The 22623-nt window shown below is 40.0% G+C and overlaps 1 protein-coding gene and 1 pseudogene across 1 annotated transcript; one reads left to right on the forward strand and one right to left on the reverse strand.

Annotated features, from left to right (window-relative positions):
• Positions 1–877: 877 nt before the first annotated feature.
• Positions 878–3692, reverse strand: LOC147442650 (photosystem I chlorophyll a/b-binding protein 2, chloroplastic-like). The gene is made up of 5 exons (XM_086529405.1): positions 3651–3692; positions 2690–2955; positions 2407–2480; positions 1102–1191; positions 878–975 (listed from the first exon to the last, which is right to left on the reverse strand). The coding sequence occupies exons 1-5, from the start codon at positions 3690–3692 to the stop codon at positions 878–880; spliced, it is 570 nt and encodes a 189-aa protein (XP_086385531.1).
• A 1528-nt stretch (positions 3693–5220) lies between these two features.
• Positions 5221–5680, forward strand: LOC147442651 (S-adenosylmethionine synthase-like; annotated as a pseudogene).
• Positions 5681–22623: the final 16943 nt, after the last annotated feature.

The following is a 22623-nucleotide window of genomic DNA, read 5'->3' on the forward strand; positions in this document are numbered from 1 at the left end:
AACTACTCTGGAGGGACCATCGGACTATTACTAGTGTGTCCTTCATTCCAATACCTTGTGTGCTTTCAATAGCAATGTGAACCTTCTAGAATTGACATTGACCACATGATTGAAAAGGAATATTTGTTCACCACTGGCAAGTTCAATAGCCTTTATCTTCACATGCTCTCCCAGTAGAGTAAATGGATGCAAATTGAATGCATTAGTTATTTCATAATGTTGTATCACAAAAGAGATAGAAAGTGCATAGATGCTATTGTCAAACATAAGAACAATCTTGTGGCCACATTGTCGTCCATAAATGGTAGCAGAGAGGGAGTCACGAAACCTTTTACTGATTTGAGACAGGCAAGAGAAAAGGAAGCAAACAGGTGTGTGTGTGTGTGTGTGTGTGTGTGTGTGTGTGTGTGTGAGAGAGAGAGAGAGAGAGAGAGAGAGAGAGAGAGAGACAGAGAGAGAGAGAGCAGTGTGGGCCCCTCTCCTGGATTGCTTGCTTCCTCTTCATCTCTCTCTCTCTCTCTCTCTCTCTCTCTCTCTCTCTCTCTCTCTTTGATCATTCAAGCCAGACTTCATTATCTTTATTAACTGGGAGAGATGAAGGGCTCAAATGGGAGGCATTTGGTCAGAGAACAGAGGCGAACTTCTGATGTAGATAACAACCAAAACATGCATGTTCTGTAATCGAAACTGACTCATACCCTCAAGGTAATGCAATGAAACATGACGCATGTAAATTGGTAAAACGGGAGTAGGTACAGTTTACACGACAATAGGACCTTCCAACCAAATAAAAAGTTACAAACTTCTCATGAATTGGCATACAAAGGAAGCGAGTGTCAATATCTGCTCCAAGTGATGGAGCTATAACGATCATCGCTCACTTGGTCAAGAAAGCCGAGAAAATGGTGTTGTGGCCAGGGTCGGAAAGATGGGCGGACGTAAGGTTGTCAATGGGGCCAGTGCCTGTGTAGATTTCTTGGAACCAAGCACCCATAACGGCCAATATAGCGAGTCTGCCATTCTTTATCTCGTTAGTCCTAAGCTCCTTGAACTTCTCAGGAGAACCAGAGCCCCAGCCAAGAGGGTCGAACCAGAAGCCACCAGGATATCCAACATCTGTGCCTGCTAGCTTGTTGTTGGTGAAGATGGGTTCAGTATTCATTGATCCTCGAGTAATGAGGGCTGAGGGTTCTTTTCAAGGAAATGAGCTCATGAAAAAATGACCCACATGTTTCAAAATGCTCTGCTTGACAATCTTGTGTGTGGTCACGCATGAACTTGAGTGACATGAGATGTAATAGAATAGCTTAAATGAGATTTCATGCGTTGTTTTAAAGCCCTTTCAAAATAGATGATCAAGTTTTGCTAAGATTTTGGAGTAATGTCCAACAATTCTCGGGGGCCATAACCAACCCTGAAAATTGAAGGTTGCATCGAGTTGCTAGGCTGTCTCAGCCTTCTGATGAACTCTCTCTACTCTCTTGGAGTTGCACATCTGAAGGGGCAAGCCAAATATTGGCCTTCACACTTTGAAGACCACCCAGAGGTGTAGGCCTTCAGTTTTCCGCAAAGGGCACAAATATATAGATTGGATGCATTGCAGTTTATTTAGTATATTCTCTCTTCATCAAATCTTCTTTTGCTTTTCAAGAGTCCACTACAGATTGTCAGATACGTACATCTACATTGCTGTCTTCTAGTCTCAAGCCTCAAATTTCAATTTTCTAGGGTTGCTGCCCAATTTCCAAGACTATAGCCTCTTAATAGCTTCATTCCCAAATTCCCCAGATTGAGTAGCCAATTGCAATAGAACTAGGAGCTAGTGAGTCGTGAGTTGTAGACCTCCAATAGCGAAAAACAAAGTGCTAATACGGTCACTCGGGCGCAAGCATGACTCGGAGGATTGGTCTAGGACTACTTGTGCCTTCTTGTCAGCAGATGGAATACCTGGGATGGGGGAAAATCTTGACCATCGGTAATTAAAGATCTCAGAATGACAAGAGTATAGACCTTGGGTATCAAGGATGTGGAGGCGGGGTGATAGGAGTGGCTACCCTAGTAGCCATTGTAAATATGATCCCGAGATGTTGTCATGGCTTAACATGAGCATGACAAAACCTTGTAATCTTTTGGGCTGCTCAATATGATTCACTCACAATTGTGAGTTTTGCTATTATAAATAAAAAATAAAAAATTTTGATGACTTCATATTGTATATGGAGACAGAGAGAGAGAAGTTACAGCTCTAGCATCACTTGGAAAATTATGGGGAATCGTAGGGGTGGTGAGAGACAGAGAGATGCATTCAAGAATTAGGATCGCGTGCCCAATTTTGAGAGAGAGAGAGAGAGAGAGAGAGGCAAAAATCAATTAATGTGTGGGGGGGAATGCCCATCTTCGCCCAACCTAAGAATATAAACTCCACTACAAAGAGGGTAGTCGTATCTGTGAAATACTCGGCCTCTCCAGCTGAGTACCAGCACAAGAAGATTTAGAAATTTTCTCATCTAGGAAAATGGAGTCTTTTTCAGTGTTTTTCATACAATGCAATACATCATGAGCTTCTGCTCGGGAGGCACCACATACCTAGCTAGGTATGCGGTGCCTCCCTCACAGAAGCTCATGATGTTGAGGTAAGTCACAATGTGAAAATTATTGTGAGAATCTGCCCAAAACTTCTTGTGTGCAGGATGGGGTGTTCAAAATTCCTGCTTTGGTGAGAGCCTCTGGAATGAATATTCCAGCATGCGCAGCACCCAACATAGCCCACTTGTAGTGCACTATCTCTGATTCCACAAAACCACTTGAGAAGCTCGGGCTCGGATCCAAGACCAAGGGGTCAAAGCCAAAGTCCCCAAGTAGGGTTCCATCAAGCCATTGCGGAGTGCTGCCAGGGAACCACAAAAGCCTGTCGGCTACTGCCGCCGAAACGGTGAGGGCAGTGGTAGCAATTACCTGTAATCAAGTCATGAGTAAGCCGAGTGCTGGGCATTGAGCTAAACTGTGGAAACTTGGAGTTTTGGATGGAGTGGGTGGATGCAACGAGCTCGACATTGCATGCGACAAACTCTACTTGATAGCATGCCTGTAGGTAATCAATCTTGACATACTAGTTAACATGGTTGATCATTTCTGTATAAAAGAGATTAGCATCAAATTGTCCCATTTAGCTCACTGCATTAAGCCCTATACTTGACAGATTAGTGAACATTGTTAACCATTTCTGTATCAAAGAGTTCAGCATTTAAACACTTGATTAAGCTCGCTGCATGAATTCTTTACCTTCTCGCCAAAGTCAAGCAACTACGGTGATGGTGCTGGATTGCCTCCTTCCTTCTCCTTCCCCCTACCCAAACTTTCAATCAAGTCTTCACTGCACATTGCTTTCCTTTTCCTCGAAAGACTTTGAGTGCCGTGTGTACTTCTTCCCCTTTTGCAAATTTCAAATTTTGGCTTGTGACTTCTCATCCAGCTTGACTACAGTTCGTTATGAGCAGCACAAATGCTCGCATCTTCACACACAGATTCACTCACTTAACGCAAACACACGCTCTCTCTCACACTCATACACAGACGAACCACAGTGCACATGCACTCCCACAACGGATCTCCATTGGTGAGGGCTTGCAATGCCCGTCCACGCTAGACGCTGCCACAGTTGTGAGGCTAGAGGAGCACACTGCAGACGCCATAGCCACAAGCTTGCGCAGTTGCTGCTCTCTCTTCTGGGCTACTACCTTGCAATCACAAACACATATTCTTTTGGGCGCCCTCAAGCACACTGACCTCTCTCTCTCTCTCTCTCTCTCGACTCAGGAGTCACCACACGCGGGGCAAGCGGGCACTCACTGTTGAGAAATTCTCTCACGACTCAGGAGTCACCACACGCGGGGCAAGCTATCCAGGTGCTGCTATTACAAGGATAACGAACAGCGTAGCAGATCCAGTTGGTTTATGGTTCAAGCTATCAATCCATCATTTCCTTCGTACACAATCGACCTCGCCCTGTCGTAAACTATCGAGGGTGATCTGCTCCCATGCTGATGAAGACGAGCTTGCAGTCGCCATGACCGTCGATGACGTCAGGTGCGCTCTTTCTTATAAGGTTGCAGATTTCCTGCCATATTCAATCAGATTGGCGTGATGGTTGGAAGTCGAAGCTGTGTGCTTTTGCCCTCATCCTCATCCTCACAGGGACTATTACGTGAGACTCAGAATTTATTAATCTAGATGACTCACGCTCAGGAAAGCTGCAATTATATATATATATATATATATATATATATATATATATATTGTACTCCTTATTATGGCACTAAAAAGCTTCATGGAAATCACTTAGTGTTCTAAATACCTCCAGTAAGTCGACCTTATAGCCACCACTGAGTCTTTGTGATGCCAAATCAAGCGGTGCTAAAAATAGCCAGCAATGAATTAATAGGACTAGGGTGCTATATATAGAGATACCATATATAGCTCAACACTCATGAGCAACCATGGCAAAGCATCATCTTAATCTAATAATGTGTTGCAAGCAGCCGGGCATCATTATAAGGCGACTCTACGAGAAGTGCAATAGCAAGTGCGTGATTTGCCCCCTGCATAGTGGCATGCGGTCATGGAGGCAGGAGGGGAAGGTGTTTTGCACCCGATGAGGGCCGTGGGTTCATTAGCTAATGGAGGCAGCGTGGGAATCCCGACGGATGAGGAAAGAGGGTGTTGACAGTCGCTAGCCTTGTAGCTAGAGAGAGAGAGAGAGAGAGGGCGGGGGCCTCACCGAATGTGAGAAGCAGCTTCAGCCTTCCAAGATTGTTTAGTGGCTACTTCCAGACCCTTGACTCATAGAAACCCTAAAAGATGTCGATTTTTCTCTTCACTTAGGAGTCAGTGAATTAGGGACATCTAGACAAGCTGTGGGATCAAGGGTCTAATGAGTGCTGGATGCAACCTACAACACGATCAAGAGAGGAGGGTGGCTTGTGAGACGTGCACCAAGACTAGCACGGTGATGATCTTTGGTGAGATTACCACCAATTATGGTAGATATCAACTATGAGAAGATTCGAGACAGTCGCTGGGAAATTGGTTTGTGTCAGATGATGTGGGTATTAATGTTGATCATTGCAAGGTTTTGGTTAACATCAAATAGTAGAGCCTAGACATTGCTCAAGGTGTGCATGGACATTTCACAAAAATAAGGCCGAGGAGATTGGTGCAGGAGATCAAGGGCATATGTTTGGTTATGCTACTGATGAGACTGATAAGGAGCTTATGCCCCTCGGCCATGTCCTGGCTACCAAACTAGGTGCCATGCTCATAGAGGTAAGAAAGAATGGAACTTATGCATGGTTGCCCAAACGGCAAAACTCAAGTAACAATTGAATACAAGAATGAAATGGTGCCATCACTGCCATGGTACCCATCATAATTCATACGCTCTTGATCTCTATGCAACACAAGGAAATAGTTACCAATGACAAAATTGCCATTGATCTGAAGGAGCATGTTATCAAGTGTGTGATAGGTGAGATGTACCAGGATGAGAAGACCATCTTCCATCTGAATCCTTTTGGAAGGTTTGTGATTGGGGGGACACAAGGTGATGTTCGCCTAGCAGGAAAGAAGATCATTATTGATACATATGGTGGTTGGGGAGCTCATGGCGGAGGTGTTTTCTTAGGCAAAGACCCTACCAAGGTGGATATATAGAAAGTGGAGCCTACATCATGAGGCAGGCTTCCAAAGAGTGTTGTAGCATCTGGTCTTGCACGCCACTATTGATTCAGACATTTTGGAAATAATCAAGTTTCCTCATCCCCGCCCCTACAACTAGTATTCTCCTCCTCTGTAAGAAGTGTGGAGAAGAAGTTGTTGTTTTGATGCTCTCTAAATTCTTCTGACATTTAGGTATTCCATCCTCATTGCATTTGCATAAAACATCTAGAGTGGAATCAATTTGTCAGACGTAATATAACATCAACTAAATAATCAGAGTGTAGAATAACATTTCAAGAACTCATCATTTGCCCTCCTATTACCAGCATATAAAATCATGCACAAGAGCACCCACACACACAGAATCGGTCCTGGTATGATCTCTATCAACCTTAATGACCTTCGCCGAGAAGCCTACCGCACTTTGGTCGCAACGAACCTGATTTCACCTAGGAAGTAGTTAAGCCTTTGAAGTTGAGAAGGCTTAAGATAGCCCTTAAAACTTGCCTTATATTTATTTAGTTTGAGTGGCACATTGGTATCACTACTACTAAACTGATTGTGGGCTTGTAACATTCACTTCTTTGCAAACGTATAAATGTAAGACTAGAATAATAAACTCCATGGTTGAAGTGGTTATCGTAATATATAGAAATTCCTTTTATTGAGTGTGTGTGTGTGTGTGTGTGTGTGTGTGTGTGTGTGAGAGAGAGAGAGAGAGAGAGAGAGAGAGAGACTATTCAAAGGGAAATGAGTTTTGCACAATATGAGGGCCGTGGGTTCCGCAAATGGAGCACATTGTAGGCGTAGTTTAGCATGAGAAGCTTGAATGAGGCAAGATCATACCTAAATGGGCAGCTAGGGTGACATTTATATCAACAACCATGTGGAGAGAGAGAGAGAGAGAGAGAGAGAGAGAGAGAGAGAGAGTATTCAAAGGAGAGGTGTTTCGCAATGGATCAGGGCTGCAGGTTCCCAGAAGATGGAGGACAGTGTGGGTGTAGTTCACCATGAGAATCTTGAGATGCTAGGATGAGCCTCAACACTAAGTAACATACAGCATTAAAGAGGGGGGGTAAGGGGATCGACGGCCCAAGAGTGGACGTGGGAAGGCCGAGGCAGATTAAACCCGAATGCACGAGAATTGAGGTAAAATGGGGATTGGCCAGTGCAAAAAAATGGTCCGGACTTAGATCCAATTTGGACCTAGGGCCTAGTTGCCCAGATTGAGATGCATGGGCTAACTATCTCACCCGTGTGCACATGTTGTTACCTTGTGCCGTTTTTATTGGGTTTTATTATTGAAACATAGGCACTACCCGCGTTTAGTATGTGCCAGGTTTAGTTATTAAGTGTATATCTACGATTGCGATCTCCCTGATTTCTGTGCGCGAACTTCTCTGCCCTCGATCCCCTTAGCCCCCCCTCTTTAATGCTATGTGTTACTTAGTCTTGAGGGCATGATGAGGCAAGAGCAGGGCTCAACAACTAGCTCGACTTTTGATTGTCGTGTCAACAACCCTATAGCTAGAGAGAAAGAGAAAGAGAAAGAGAGACTATTTGAAGTGGACCCCCAAAGATCCAGCTTTGCATGGTTTCACACAGACGTCCTGGACTAAAGCCGGTAGATGGCCACGGGGTTATGGAGCCTTTCCCTCTTCCTCTTTATCCTTTTCTTTCCTGCCTTCTCCGTGCAACAAGATGTCCTCTACATCCACTACATGTGCAATACCACCACCACGCTTAGTAGCATCACGTTCGTAAGGAATTGGAGCCCAGCTCTATGTAATTTCACCTCATTGCAAGGTAGAAAGTATGGTGCATAAGTTGCCACTGGAGATCTAAAAGTGGCCATGGCAAATCTTGGCACTGTGGTTCTCATAGCATGTAATTAAAAAATTACTATTGTATGGCTATTTTCTTGCAACTAAAACCCTTGAGCTTTTTTGGAGGAACTTGCTCGGTTATTGCCTTGCTCGGAAATATTCACTTGCCATTCCATAGGACTCCAAAATATATTGAGTACTAATTTGACACCAGGAGAAAGAAGGGAGTAGTTAGCAATGTTGGACGCGTTTCCAAATCCTTTTATTAGCTCATATCAAGAAATAACGGGTTTTCTTGGGGATCCTGTAAAGATCAAGCTAGTTGAAGGGAAAAATCCAATACGGCAAAAGTTAAGAAGGATGGGTAAGGAACAGATGAATGCTTTAAAGGAAGAAGTGGATAATCTTTTGGATGCATGGTTCATTGTGCCAGTGGATAATGTTGAATGGGGTGAGACCTGTAGTAGTCACCCCAAAGAAAGATGGGTGTTGGAGAGTTTTGTGCTGATTACAGGCCACTAAATGTGGTGACCAAGAAAGATCCTTACCCTTTGCCTTTTATTGATCAATTGCTAGATGCAGTAGCTGTTTTTGAAAGATATAGTGTCTGTGATGGGTATTCAAGATACTTTCAGCTTATTCTTGCCTATGAAGACTGGAAAAAGAATACTTTTATCACGCCATGGGAGTGTTTCTACTTTTGTTGCCTTCTTTTTGGGTTAACAAATGGGTCACAAGCTTTTGAAAGGAAAGTGGATTGGGTCCTTACCACGTTCTTTGGAAAGTTAAAGGGTTCATAGATGATTTTTGCATATACAGTTCAAGGAAAGAGCATGTTCAAAATCTTGAAATGACTTTTTCAAGGTATGATGAATGTGGGGGTCAACTAAACCCTAAAAAATGTCATTTGGGACAGCCACTACAGGTGAAGCTTCTTGGGCATGTTATTTCAGAAAATGGGATTGAAGAAAACCCAGAGAAAGTGGAGGCTTTGTCGTTATTTTCATCCCCTAAAGATACCAGACAGTTGGCCACTTCAAAGAGAAAGTTAAATATGTGTCTCATTTTGTACCTTTGGCATCACAGCTATTGTAACCATTGCAGCAAACAGTTAAGAACGATCCCTTGGAGTGGTCTCATGAGTGTGATGATGTTTTTGACAAAGTTAAAGAAGTTTTGAGTACGCTACCTATTATCCAAGCTCCTGACTAGTAAAACAAGTTTTATGTCAACCCATTAGTAGGACATGATGCTATTGGAGCTATATTATTGCAAAGGGGGAAGGAATCTCAATATATGAAGCCTGTTCATTATGCTAGCAGAGAGAAGACTCCTCATAAAAGAGATTTTTTTGAAATTGAATTGGTGATGATCAGTATGGTTTATGCTTGCAGGCGATTCGGACACTATTTGCTGCAAAATTCATTCACCTTTATTACCAGTTATTCATTGCTTCCCCAGCTATTCAATATTCATTTCACCTTTTTGGTGGAGGAAAGTACTAGGGCTACCTTAGCAGATCTTCTCACCTATAAGGAGTCATGATGCTGCTTCAGGAGGAATTGTCATTTATGATGCACAAGGGAAGATTATGGGAAAGCAAGGGTTAAAACTTGACTCAAAAAGTAACAATGATGTAGAATACATGGCTCTTGAAGGTGTTTTCATATTTGCTTACAATTGTGAATTAGACGCTTGCAAATTAAAAGAGATGCTTTGTCAGTTGTGAAGAAAGTGTTGGGAGTATGGAAGAATAAGAACCCTAAACTAAAGAGTTTATGCTTCAAAGTGAAGGTGTTTCTCAAAAAGCTTGAAGCATGGAGTTTGTAGCATATTGAGAGGTCTCTAAATGAAGAAGCTCATGATGCTGCCCAAGAGATGATCACTTCTGTGTTTGTGGTAAAGGAAGATGCCCCTTTATATGATGGGAGAGATATCTTATCAAAGGAAGTGGATTTTTTATTGACAGGTGTTCAACCTGAAGGTTTACGTCTTCTCAAAACTATACATTCATAAGAAAAGCAAAGAAATACAAAATACTTGATTATGTGCTTTACATGAAAGGAAGTGATTAAGTTTTGCGTCGTATTCTGGAAGAAAATTATGAGGGATCTTGTGGAGGCCATTTGTCCATGAAGATCATGTTGCATAAGGTTTTGCAAGAAGGTTATGTATGGCCCAGTATTCAATGGGATGTAGTCATTGGTGCAAGTCGTGTTTGCCTTGCTAGAGGATGGGAAAGAGGATTTTGAATCCTGAATTGTGAAATAAAATCCTAGCTTTTGATGTGTTTGAAAAATGGGGACTTGATGCTATTGGACCCTTACCTATGACCTGCAAAAGAAATGCTTACATTTTGACAACAGTGGATTACTTGTCACGATGGGTAGAAGCCAAAGCTGTCAAACAGATTACTAGTAAATAGGTCGGAAAATTTGTTTATGAGCATATATGCTGCAAATTTGGTGTATGCCTAGAACTATTTTCTGATAGAGGACCAGGATTTAGAGGAGAGTTGTTTGATTTCTTATGCAAGAAGCTCAATATACAGCATAGGTATAGTTCTCCTTGTGATCCACAATGCAATGGTCTCAATGAGAGGTTCAATGGAGAGTTAGTAAAGATCTTGACAAAGATGACTTAGACACATGGTAAGACTTGGGATTCAGAGTTGCGTTGTGCGTTATGGGCTTATAGAACTGCTATCAAAACGAGCACATGATTTTCCCCTTACCACCACTTGTTTTATGGCAAGGAAGCTTTATTGCCAATGGAAGTGGAAATTCTTGCTCTCAAGTTGTTGTCATTGGAAGATGAGGAGCAAACAAATGCATGGCAAAAAACGTTGTTGGATTTACAATGTTTGCAATTGGAGAGAGTTTTAGCTTTGAGCTACAATGAGGAGGTATGAAAGAAGGCTCAACTAAAAGCCAACGAATGCGTGGAGGACAAGAAAATTTAAAAGGATGATTTGGTGTTATGTTACAATAGTAAGCTAGACAATACCTTTCAAAAGAAATTTCAAATTAAATGGGAAGGCCTTTTACTGTTGTCAAGAAGTTTGATAATGGAACATATCAGTTGGAAGATTTGAGTGGTGCACAACATAAATATCGTGTCGATGGCTATAGATTGAAGAAATATCTGGAACATTTGATGAAAATTGTGACTGATGGAATGCTATCAATAGAAGGAGACAATGTGGAGAAATTTAAAAATGTGGATGAGGTTTATGGGGTTGAAATGCAACAGTTGTTCAACCTAGGGACCTCTACTTGTCATGAATGACTAAGCAGTCAAGGGGTGGGAGGGGGGGGGGGGGGGGGGGCGGTGGGGGTGGCAAACTATGTCAGGAATTTTTTGGATGAGCATAAAGTCACTAATTCATCTAAAAAGCTTGCTCACTAGCCTCGTGTATATATGTACCCTACGAGTTTTGGAAGTGGCTTTGGAAAAATTCACGTACAAAGGAGTGATTTTCCAAGATTAAATTCTGATGTTTTGGGTTGTTCAAGACTCCAAAATATGGATTTTAATAAGTATTTTCTGCCGTGCTTTATAGCTTGTGAATCGGACTCGTACATCATGAGTTATGAACATCCGAAGCGGGCGGTCTCAACTTAGAAGGTGATTGTAGGTGCATGCAAGAAGGGCAACTAGGCCAACTTGGGGGTCTAAGATTAGAAATGCTGAAGTTTTATATTTTTGGAGATAGCCGAGGCGATGGGCTTTGAGCCGTGTGTTACGGTGCGTCATTCAGTGATCGGAGCAGCAAGGTATGCCTCGGGGAAAATTGTTTGAGAAATCCCCTCATGCTTTGGGAGAAGCTGGAAATTTTAAGTGAAGTTGGGAAGCTTGGGGATGGTTCCAAGTGGCAGCAGAGTAATCCCACATGGGGGGCAAAAAGTGGAAATTGGAGGGTATAAGGGGGGGAATAAGGTCCCTCCCCAAGGTTGTATCAAAGTAGCAAATGGTGCTCACTTGCCTAGCCCACGAGGGCTCGTCAAATTTGGGGGATGAAAGGGTGCCTATTTTGAGCTCCCACATCTTGGACAGGCACCTTGCCATTTTTTTGGTTCCCGGACACTTGCCCCTACCCCATTCCTTGGTCAAATGGTCATCGACAACTCATTTTTCACCCAAAAAAGGCCAAAATTGGACCAACTAAATGATTCTCAAAGAGAGAACCATGTGGGCTAAGAGGAGATAGAAAATTCTTGGGGATAAGAGCCAAAAAATCCCCTTTTTAATAGCTACAATTCCTTGTACACTCTGCTTACATAGACTAGCTTTTTTGGAGCTTTTGAGAGATACCCCAACTTCAGAAGCTTGTAACTCTCTCGTTTGTTGTCAGAATCGAGCATATGGATACTCTATGGAGGTCTACATGACACAAGATTCATATTTATGGTCTTGTTTTTCATCAAGTTTAATTTTGGTTTGGGTTACGGTTGTTTCTCGCCAGACTTTACAGGTGTTCGACATAGGTGTTTTCTGCATTTTTATGGTGTTTCCTTCCGATGGTGTGGTGTGTCCAAGGCTATAGAGGTTCTCGTTTTCCTTCTTGTTTGCATGCTAACAATGTGAAAGATCTTATTACAATTAGGGGCTTGCAAAATTGGAGTAAAAATTAATCCTTGCAAAAAATTTTGAAAAGCCTTTCACATTCTTTTGTCCACTCGAACTTGGTGATTAGATCGTAAAGGGGTTTAGCTATAATGGCGTACATATATATGAATTTCCGTTAATATCCCCAGTTTTCCGTAAAAGCTTATACCTATTTTAGTTAGATTGGTCTTGGAATTTCCAAAATCACTTGTTTTTTATCTTGATCGGTAAAAATTGCATTTTTTGACACAATATGTCCCAAAATCTTACCTTTCCTTACCATGAAGACACACTTCTCTGGGTTTAAACAATTATACTGAGTCCGTATTTCTCAAAGACTTTCTTTAGGTATTCTATGTGCTCATTTCTTGTTTGAGAGTGGAGACACAAATCATCCATGTATATCTCGAATAATTGTCTGAGATATTCTTTGAATGCATGACTCATAAATCTCCAGAAGGTGGCTTGTGCATTGGTCAAGCCAAATGGCATCACTCTATATGCCAATATGCCCCACTCGGTTGAAAAAGACGTGTTATGTTGGTCTTTATATTTTATGATTAATTGTTTGTAGCCATAAATATCATTCAAGAAACTATATGCCTCTTTTCGTGCAACTCTTTTGATCACATGATCTCTCATTGGTAGGGGATAGTTGTCTCTAATGGTGGTTTTATTTAGGTGTTTGAGATTCACACATACTCTTAACTTCCCATTTTTCTTGGGTACTACCATAGTAGGAGATATCCAATCAATATGTTCAATCGCATAGATGAGATTTTCATCTTTGAGTTTGTCTATCTCTTTCTTAATTATTTTGGAAAATGTCTCGTTGTATGTGCAAGGAAGCTATTTTCAAGGTTTGGCATCACTCTTGAAAGGTATCATGTGTTGATAGATTTTTGGATCTATTCCCTTAAGATCCTTGTAAGTCCACGCAAACACACCTCTATAATGTTGGAGTGTTGCTATCAATAACTGCTCTTCTTCTTGCGTAAGATCTATGGTACCTAATATATGTTGGTTTTGGTTCCTCTCCTGGTTCATCAGCTAGGTCTATACACTTAGCTTTTTCGGCCCATCATCATATGAGGTTCCTGGTTCTTTAGGATTTTTTTGGGTATTTGAACTACAATTTTTTTATCTTGGATTGTGTACCTCTTGTAGTGGGATGGCACATTGAATTTATCATCAGATTCTTCTTTAGTCCAAGTCACTGTAGTCCACACTTCTTTCAATGTTTGTTTCAGTTCTTTGTATTTTTTCTGCATTCCATTTTTGACATCTCGTTGATTTCTCATACGTGTTCTCGGATTTTGGTTTTGGTTTGTTTTTCATTATCAGGTCTCCTTCTCCTGTTGAGATGTGTTTCTTGAATTTTCTCGAGCTCTTGTCTTTAAGACAATTGATTGCTCTACTAGCCCTACGTATTGCATTTTGTCTACTAACAAACACATGGGCTTTTCAATTCATTAATATAGTTTTCTAGCACATCTTTTTTTATACCTTTGTTGTCTTCGTGGTTTTTGTTTGGATACTCGTAAAAGGTTGCTTGTAGCTCCTTGCGCTCCATGTCAAGATCAATACAACTGGAACATTCATCCTCAACGTCTTCCTCCGATGGCTTGTCTTGGGAATCTTGGAATACTTCGCATCACTCTCACCAAGGTCTTTGATGGATGTTTGTCCCTTATGCATCTACAATCTACAACTTCTTCCACTCCAAGCTCTTTCAACCTTCATTTTGAACTCATAATGACACTCATCACCTAGAAGGGAATTAATTCATATCCTTCTTTGTCACAAAATTTTGTTATGTCACCTCATTCACGCACACATCTAGAGTGGCAAGAATTTGCTTCCATCCAAATGGTTCCAAAATTTCTTTAGGAAAAGGTTTTGGAATATAGTCTATGTTCTCCACATGTTGATCAAGAATACAATTCTCCTTCCTGAGACTTACACTCTCGAGAGCTTTGTACATCCAATTATGTGCTTTGTCTTGGCCGGTGTCTCCTCATCCTGATCCGTATTAGACTTTATCTCTTCTCTCGTATTCTTTGACACTGATTTTTCTAGTGCTTTCCTTGTGTCTTAAGTAGATATAGTCTTAGCCCCAATTTTGTACCATTTTGAGCTTTCGCATAAATGATATGCACAATATTACATCAAAGTTACTTCTCTTGTCAAACTTCATTATGGAAAAGGTGTGTTCATACGCAATGCCACAAGTGGATACAATGATTTTCTCTAATACTCCAATCGATTTCTCCATGTATCCATCTGCTAATTGTAGTTTCATTTGAGTTTTTCTTAGAGCAGTCTTCTCCCATTTTATGCGCATTGCCTTGGTTGCTATGGAGATTTGAGCCCGGCTATCCAATATAGCCTTGGTCTTGACCCCTTCATATTCCACAGGGAAGGTAGTATTTTCATCTTCCCCCTCACAGTAGTCTCCAATTTGTTTATAGTACAGGTTCTGCCTTAGGCTTTTTGGTGTTTAAGAGTTTGATTCTTTTGACGAGTTCAATTGTTGAGGGACTTTCAACCCTAGTTTCTCTAAATTTTCTATCACCTCTTCACAAAGATGTGGTCGAATTTGCAGCTACTCGAACAGAGTTAACGTACATTGTATGGGAGATGACATCAACTCATGAAGAGTCTTAGTATCCATCATTTTAGGATCACATTTCCATTGGGATGGTAATTTTTTTTATTTTTGTTCTTGTTTCATGGTCATCAATGAATGAAGTAAATGGTTTTAAAGTCCCAAGTTTGTTGTCCTCTAATACCTCTATCCCTACATCACCATATAGTGATCAAATATCACCAAGGTAGAACTCATGGTCTAAGTTTATCTCAAGGATAGGTGCTGATTTAAGAGTTGCAATTCTGTCTTTTTTGTTTCTAATGCCTTCTCATAGATCTTGTGGCCACTCCTCTTATACTTATGAAATCAACATCACTGCTTGTGAGCCCATTCCATATGCGGTGTTGGCTACTTTCCTCATGTCTAATGGTGTCTTGACTTTAGGCCCTTCCTTCTCTTTGTTTTCAAATATCCTGGTTTGTTATTTCTTGGATCCTCTTGTGGATTAGGACTTCAGTCTATGGAGCGTCTAGAACTTGTGGTTCCATAAGGGCTTTGGCTACCTGGATAAGATCTTTGCACATCACTAACCTCTCTTTTTCATATCGTGGATGGGGATAAGTCAATGATCTATTCTCTTGGGTTTGATTAGATTGTAATTTAGTTTTGAAAGCCTTCAAAAAAGCGTCGAAAGGCCCTAAATGCTTGTCCACCAACATCGATTCTCCCGAAGGTATTTCAAATTATTTCTTTGCATTTGCTTTTACGTTATGGTTTTGCTCTGAATTTAATTTCTCTTTTGTTTGTTGTACCTTGGTTTCTAAGGCTGATTTCTCTTTCATTCGTTTGGATTTTTTCTTGTCCCTTTTTTCCTTCTAAGACTTTTTGGGGTTTCTAACAGACAAGCTGTCTATTTCAATTTGACAGGACAAAGCATTGTTGTCTCCCATTGGCTTATTTCTTTTTGCTTCATAAGCTTGTGCTTTGGTCTCACCGCTCTCACCGGGACTCTTGGTTTTGTTTCTAATTCACTTGATCTAGGTATGATTCCAATTTTGATTAAGAGGGCATCCCTATGGTATTTGGGTTTTTTGGACATTGGGAACCAAATGATTAACTACGCATCCTTCACAAAATCCAAAGATCTTGATGCACTCTCCCTTGTGGGAACAGCTTCTTGCCCAATGATCAACTCCTCCACACTCATAGCAATGTCCTATTGATGGTAATGAAGCTTGAGGAGCTCCAATAGGTGGTCGTGTTCTAGGAGGTTATCTCATCGGTTTTCTATAAATATTAGCATATTTTCATCGACGAGGTAATGGATTTTTGTGGGTTGTGTTATGTAAGATGGTTTGACCATTTCTTCAAAATCTATCTAGAGGGTTTGCTCTCCTATTGTATAAGTAATGTTATCTATCACTCTCTCACAGTTGTTTTTGGACTCTTCAAGGTAAGTGTCCATCAATCTCATTCTTTGATCCACTGGCACCTTTATTGGTTGCAAAATTCTCACCATAACCGTGTTTTTTGCGGTAAGGGAGCTCTTGTCGCAACACTAGTTGAGGGTTTTCTCCCCCTTGCACTGCGTTATTCTTCCCTATTGGGTATCTTGGACGTGGTGGCAACTACTACGCTCCTTGAGGACCATAATGTTTTCCCCTACCAAATTTTCTATTATACAAACACTCTTGGGTCTCCTGCTTTGTCCATTTTTCCTCGATAGCATGCCACTTCAATATAGGTCTTTGATGCATGTTGCACCAATGAGTAGGATGATCCTCCACAAGTGTCATATTTTTGTTGGCCCGATTGTCGTTTGTTTGGGTTTGATATTCTACCTTGGTTCATCCTTCTGATCACTTCCTCGATCATTTGACCAACGTTTGGCATAGTTGGGCTTTGGGCCTCTAGTTTCAATGTGGATTCACTAGCAATCAAAGAGGTGGTACTTGTCTCTTGGTTAGTGACCTTGGATACCTCCCCATATGCCTTGAAATTGTCTACTAGGTCCCGGGGGATTCACCTTACATAATATGTAACCTATCACGTGAGTTCAACAAGAGGTTATTTAAATCCCTGAGAACCTATAGAAATAAATTTACATAAGGATATGTTTTCTACAAATTTAAAAAAAATTACAAAATTTAAAAGAAAAGGGTTGATTATATTCCCTAGAAAATTCACAGAATAGGGATTTTAGAAAAAGAGCCTGAACGCACGTGATATAGTGGTCTTAAATATAGTGAACCCCCCGTGTACTAGGTACAATGCTTCCTTAGTGACTTGCTCAAAGGTAACACATGCCTTCAATTGTAGATTCTTTTTTAGGATGTCATTCCGCAATCCTTCTATAAAAAGAGCAGATAGTCTCTCATCTTGAGGTAGTTCTTGGGCAGGACATCTTTTGATATATTTCTTGAATCAAAGTGAGGCCTCCTTCACCTTCTCCTTCTCCTTTTGCCTAGATGCATAGATTTGGGAGACAATATCATGCTTGATTCTTCTCTTTAAGAATTCCTATGCAAATTTTCATAGAAGTATTTGGAAAATATTGGCCATGTAATGATTGGAAGCAGGTCAAATCCGTTCCTTCCAAAGTTAGTCCAAATCCTTCATATTGAGTATGGAAATCCATGAATTGCTCCACCCTCGACACTTTTTTGAAGATTAAAACATGTACATATGGATGTCGCGACCCACTATACGTCTTTGGTACACTCTTGGCTACTTAATATGGTTGCATATGTCTTGTCCAACCACCATCCTAACCATTCCTGCTCCTCCTGATGGAGTGTCTCTTACTTTGTATTCTCTCCTTGGTACTATAGACAGTTTCCTCTCTATTTCTTGTTCATCTGATCTTATCGTTCGGTCTCTTGTAAACATATCAAGCACTTCACTACCCCTGTGCACATTTAGTGAAACCCTAGAGCCGAAGGATCTCAAGGGATATATAGTAGAAAATTGGTGGTGATTGACTGGATTTTCCATTCTCGTTTTTACTAGACTCATATATCTGGTTTCCAGTCTAGTTTGAGATATCAAGGTTCTAACTTTCTCAAGGTTTATATAATATTGATGGAGTGGTCCACCAAAATATGTGTAATGTTCTAACTCCTTGCGATCTACAAGAGAATGTTCCTCCCCTTGGTGTATGTAAATACATATAAACCTCTTGTGGTCCATCAATTAATCCTCTATGCAAGGTTCATCACATCTACAATAGAGTATTTTCTCTCCATTATTGTATTTATACAGGCCCACATAAGAGTTCTATGTATTGACCAGTTTTGTCTTATATATGCACCTAAGCATAACATTTTGCTTGTCTAGATTTGGTGGTTCATCTACTAATTCCTCATCCACCTTGTCCTTGGTGCTAGAGTCAATCCCCATTTTTCCATGGTGAAGGGGTTGTGCACAATTAGATACGTCATTCCTTCTTGGTCAAAGTATCTATCCACATCATAGTTTGCATCTACAAGGTCTCCGAACTCGCTTGGTTTACTCTCCAACTTAACATAGTAGCGGTCCATACCATCCTTATAGATTTTCACTTTTAATTCATTCTCAAATTGAAATTTTAAATGCTATAGCTTGACATTAGTTGATGGTTGTGAAGGACCTACCATGCTTGATGTTCCCTCTTTGAAAATCACCTTGTTAATTCATTCACCCACTATAGTATAGGATCTTTTTGATGAAGTATCATATAGAATATCCTCTACAATGGTCTTTCGTGGATATTTTGGCCCTTGATACACACACTCTTCAGTTGAATTGTTGCTTACTTGGTCTTTTATGCTGGGGTTTCTATTATGGTACAATATTCTAGATCGTAAATACATGAAGAAATGATTTTCAAAACCCCAACCTTGTTACCTCATTGATTGTTTCGTGTTATTCCATTTTGAATTTCTTAGCACGCCACGCATTCTCACACTTATACCCTGTACATAATAATTGATGGCTATGAGTTTACGGCCGCTTAGTTAGCCAAGACCTAAAGCTAGCTAAATTTATTTCTTACTCTCTCTGATCACAATTCTCCTTATAATTCTTTCAACTGAAGTCCAATCAGTTTTGAAAAGTCCACAAGGGTTCTTGTGACTATCCTTAACCTTGGTCCAGTCCTTGAATAAATTTGTCTCAAAGGAACATGGATCACGATCCATGTACCTTGGTGCAATTTTGGAAAAAAAAATTCTTTTCCACCTTGCCCTTGGTCTAATGGTCCCAACTAGATTTTTTTGGTGAGGTTTCAGTCTCACTTGGGTGATCAAAAGCTATTCACTTGGTCTATGTTGACACTTTGTTTGTCCAGGCTGTTTCCACCTTTTCACACCCCTTTATGAGTATCTATCCACTTCCTTGCTTTGGAATTTTTTTTCAGTATGATATGAACTCATTATTGGCCGAAGTTTTGTGCCAAATTCCAATATAGGTACATGGATCATGATCCATGTTTGAAAGCCACATGGAATTTTGATGATACCATTAGGACCATCAGGTTTAATAGGTGCTATGGTATCAAGGATTATTTATTTGACTTAATTTTTATCAACCAAAAGTGTATTCTTGTGTTTGTTTTTGAGGTTTTTGGATATATACTATTTCTGGCCTTTTAGCCCTCTCCTTTTAGCTTTCTTCTCTTGATTCTTTTGGGAAATGTGTTCAAAACTGTATTAATTATCCATTGGACAGTGTTTTTGTCAATTTTATTGAGTAGATACGGATTGCGATCCATGTTTGGCATCAATTTGGCATGGAAGTTGGTCAATATCCTTAATTATGTTAAGATGATCCTACTCACTTAGTTGTTTTGAATTTGGATCAACTATACCCACCCAAAGCCAAGATTTTGTGTCTACTTTGTGATTTTTGGCAATCAGGAAGATTTATTGTTTTTTTATCATCTCTTTACACTTTTTTTCTAAGGTCTCTTTTGGAATGTTTGGTTAGTTCTCAGGAGTGTACAGGTCAATTATTATGTCCAAATGTCAACTTAGTACATGGATCATGATCCATGTTTGGAAGCAACTGGTCATGAAATTTGTCTTGTTGTTTCCTTGCCTCTTGTTGAACCCAAATCTCACCCATTTTTTGAATTTGGACAACTATAAGTTTATTTCTTCCAAATTTTACTTAATTTTCAAGGTTTGATATATATTGGCCCAATTTCTTGATTTGGATGTTCTTTTAGCAAGTATCTAAGAGTTAGTTTGAACAAATGAGGGAAATTTCTAGTTAATTGGGGATTACAATCCATGTTTGGTAGCCAATCTGGGAAAGACTTGTTTAGTTTACCTCCTACAAGCTTGTGTATCCCTTTTTGCCAAGTTATGTTGAATTTAATTCATCTTTGAAGCTTTGACCATCAATTTTACAAATTTACAAACTTATGGTCTTTGGTACCAAAATAAGGTTTCAAACAGTTTTTACCCTGATCCTTTTAGCCCCAATTGATGGTGGAGACTATTAATTAACCTACTCCTATAAATTAAAATGTGTTTACAAACATAAATGAGTTTAATATTGCAGAAATGACAACAAAATGTATGGTGAAACAGTCCTTTTCAAGCATAGGGAAAATGAAAGAACAAAATAGCTTTTGTAGTTCACTCACAACTGTCTTTGCTTATAAAGAGTAGAGATGGTTGGTCCTCGACTCAAGTATCTACTAAGCACTAAACCTATGTCTAGCTACTTTATAGTCTATGTGTGAATGAAATGGGTGTCCAAATCTATGGAAAGGATTTTTTTGTCCAACTAGGTCATTCACCACCTTAGGATTGACTTACACGGAAACGGTGGCAATTCCATAAAAGCTTATACCTATTTTAGTTAGGTTGGTCTTATGAATTTCCGCAATGGATGTCTATAACATAGCTATGTGGCACTAACATAATGTCAGTACACAAGAAAGCGACTCATGATGGGGCACAAACACCCAATGAGGTTGTCAATATCAAAGATCTAAATCTAAAGAATTGTTCATGCTTCTACAATAGAAATCGGTCACTTCTTGATCAGAAAATATGCCTATGTCCAGTCTCACCGCTCTAGGTCATCACGCCTTTTTGGCATCCAAATGGATTCAAAATGCAATGAAACTTAAGGAGGGGTGTTACAACACAGAACGACATAATCCATCCCAAAAAAATGTATAGAAAATTGAAACAAAACGACACAAAAAGATTCTCTTCAGGCTTAGAAACACTCTTCCAAGGTCAAAACATTAAAAAATAGCCATTTGAGTCCTCAAATAAACACATTTAGCTCACAGACAAGACACCGCAAACCACATCAAAATTGAGAATGATTACACTTAGATTAAAGAGTAAGAGACAAGGAACAAATGTGATATTCAGAATTGAATTTCGACTACTAGACAAGGTGAAAGGTTGATTACAAATTATAGCAGAAGTGTATCTCTCAATCGACGTCTAAAAACTCTCCAAAGATAATGATAATGTCACTTTGGAAACAAAGGGTTAAGACAAAAAGGCTTGGGACCCTTTCCCAAGGTCATTGGACATTTACAAGGCTTCTTGGGTTTTGTAGAAGAATACAAGGATTCAAGGACTTTATGATTACATTTCTTGACTCGTCACTCTATGATTACAAGGTTTCCTCCAAAACCCAGAAAAAAGATCTACAATATAGGGGTTGTGACATGTCTCCGACTTCCTTGGGTGTGCTTCTATTGTTTTCCTCCAAACAAGATGTCACATGTACCCTGCATGTAGCTGTGGCTTGGTTCGTACCTACCTCTTATAAAAAATGAGGTAGACATGTTTCCAAGCTTTCCCGAGTTTGTATGCTAATAGAATATTCTTACTTTGAAAACATCTATACAAGATGCTTGGAAGTGCAGCCTTGCTTTACATAAGTTCATCAGAGAGATGAGAGATACCAGAGGGCTAGCCTTGCTAGATTTTGTAGCTTATTGAGATTCATGAGATTGCTACAGAAGCATAGGTATCAAATTTTATCTAACTTGCAAACTTTGCTTGACTAAAGAAACCTTTACTTATCAAGGTGGCATTGTAGAAACTTTTGCAATTTTGGTTCAAAGCTCTAAACTGTAAATTGCTTACCAACTTGATTGAATTGGTTGTTTTGTAATTTTAGGCATCAGACCATGCATTGATGGCACCTTTGATAGTTTTCACAATCACAGTAAGGTAGAGGCATTTTATGTAGTTAAAAACAAAACTCACCATCTTGAGGTATTGTTGCAATACTGAGGTAGGTAGATCAAGGGGTGAGCCTTGGTACCAAAATTTGCAGCACCCCCTAGTGTGGTTTTCTCATGTGAAATCTAGTTTGAGTTTCTCAATACTGCTTGCATGCGTTTGTTTCCAAATGACTTTCAAACCGTTTGATGTGGAATGTTGACAATGGGTTGATCATTTTTTTTTTCTTGTATGAGGTCCAAGAAACTTGCCTAGGAGCCATGCTCTAGCAAATTTAAAACTCCAAACAAGAGAAATAGATGCTTGCTGACTTTTTGCAATTGTAATTTATGATCCACCTTGCCACGTACCTTTTCCCTACAAATCACAGGCCATGCCTCACTCGCCTTTATTCCTAGGAGACCTTACCTTGTTCAAAGTTGAGAAGTATCATAGAAACCCTTGTGGGTTATCCTTGTCTGAGGCCTTTCTCCTTAATCTAAACATTTGGTTTGCTCTAAGACTGTCTCCTTTGAAAGCGCTAGTTTTCGGCATTGCATAAACAATTGAAAGAAATATCCTTAAGAGACCTACTTATCACACTTGTGCCATCGACAACTTTTTTTTTTTTTTTGCAATCTATGTAGAATCTTTGGCAATTCTGAAAATCCGTGATCTCTTTGCAAAATTGAGATTCCTACAA

This window comes from Adiantum capillus-veneris, chromosome 14 (assembly GCF_014529385.1).
Source record: "Adiantum capillus-veneris isolate H3 chromosome 14, ASM1452938v2, whole genome shotgun sequence".
Taxonomy (NCBI): Eukaryota; Viridiplantae; Streptophyta; class Polypodiopsida; order Polypodiales; family Pteridaceae; genus Adiantum; species Adiantum capillus-veneris.

What these genes read in the sequence shown, in the direction of transcription:
- LOC147442650 (XM_086529405.1), bottom strand. Translation starts at nt 3,692, where the DNA reads ATGGCGTCTGCAGTGTGCTCCTCTAGCCTCACAACTGTGGCA. An exon ending in GGAATTTTGAACACCCCATC is followed by an intron (nt 2,481 to 2,689) that starts CTGCACACAAGA and finishes AATCTTCTTGTG; the next exon opens with CTGGTACTCAGCTGGAGAGG. An exon ending in AGTGGAGTTTATATTCTTAG is followed by an intron (nt 1,192 to 2,406) that starts GTTGGGCGAAGA and finishes TTCCTTGAAAAG; the next exon opens with AACCCTCAGCCCTCATTACT.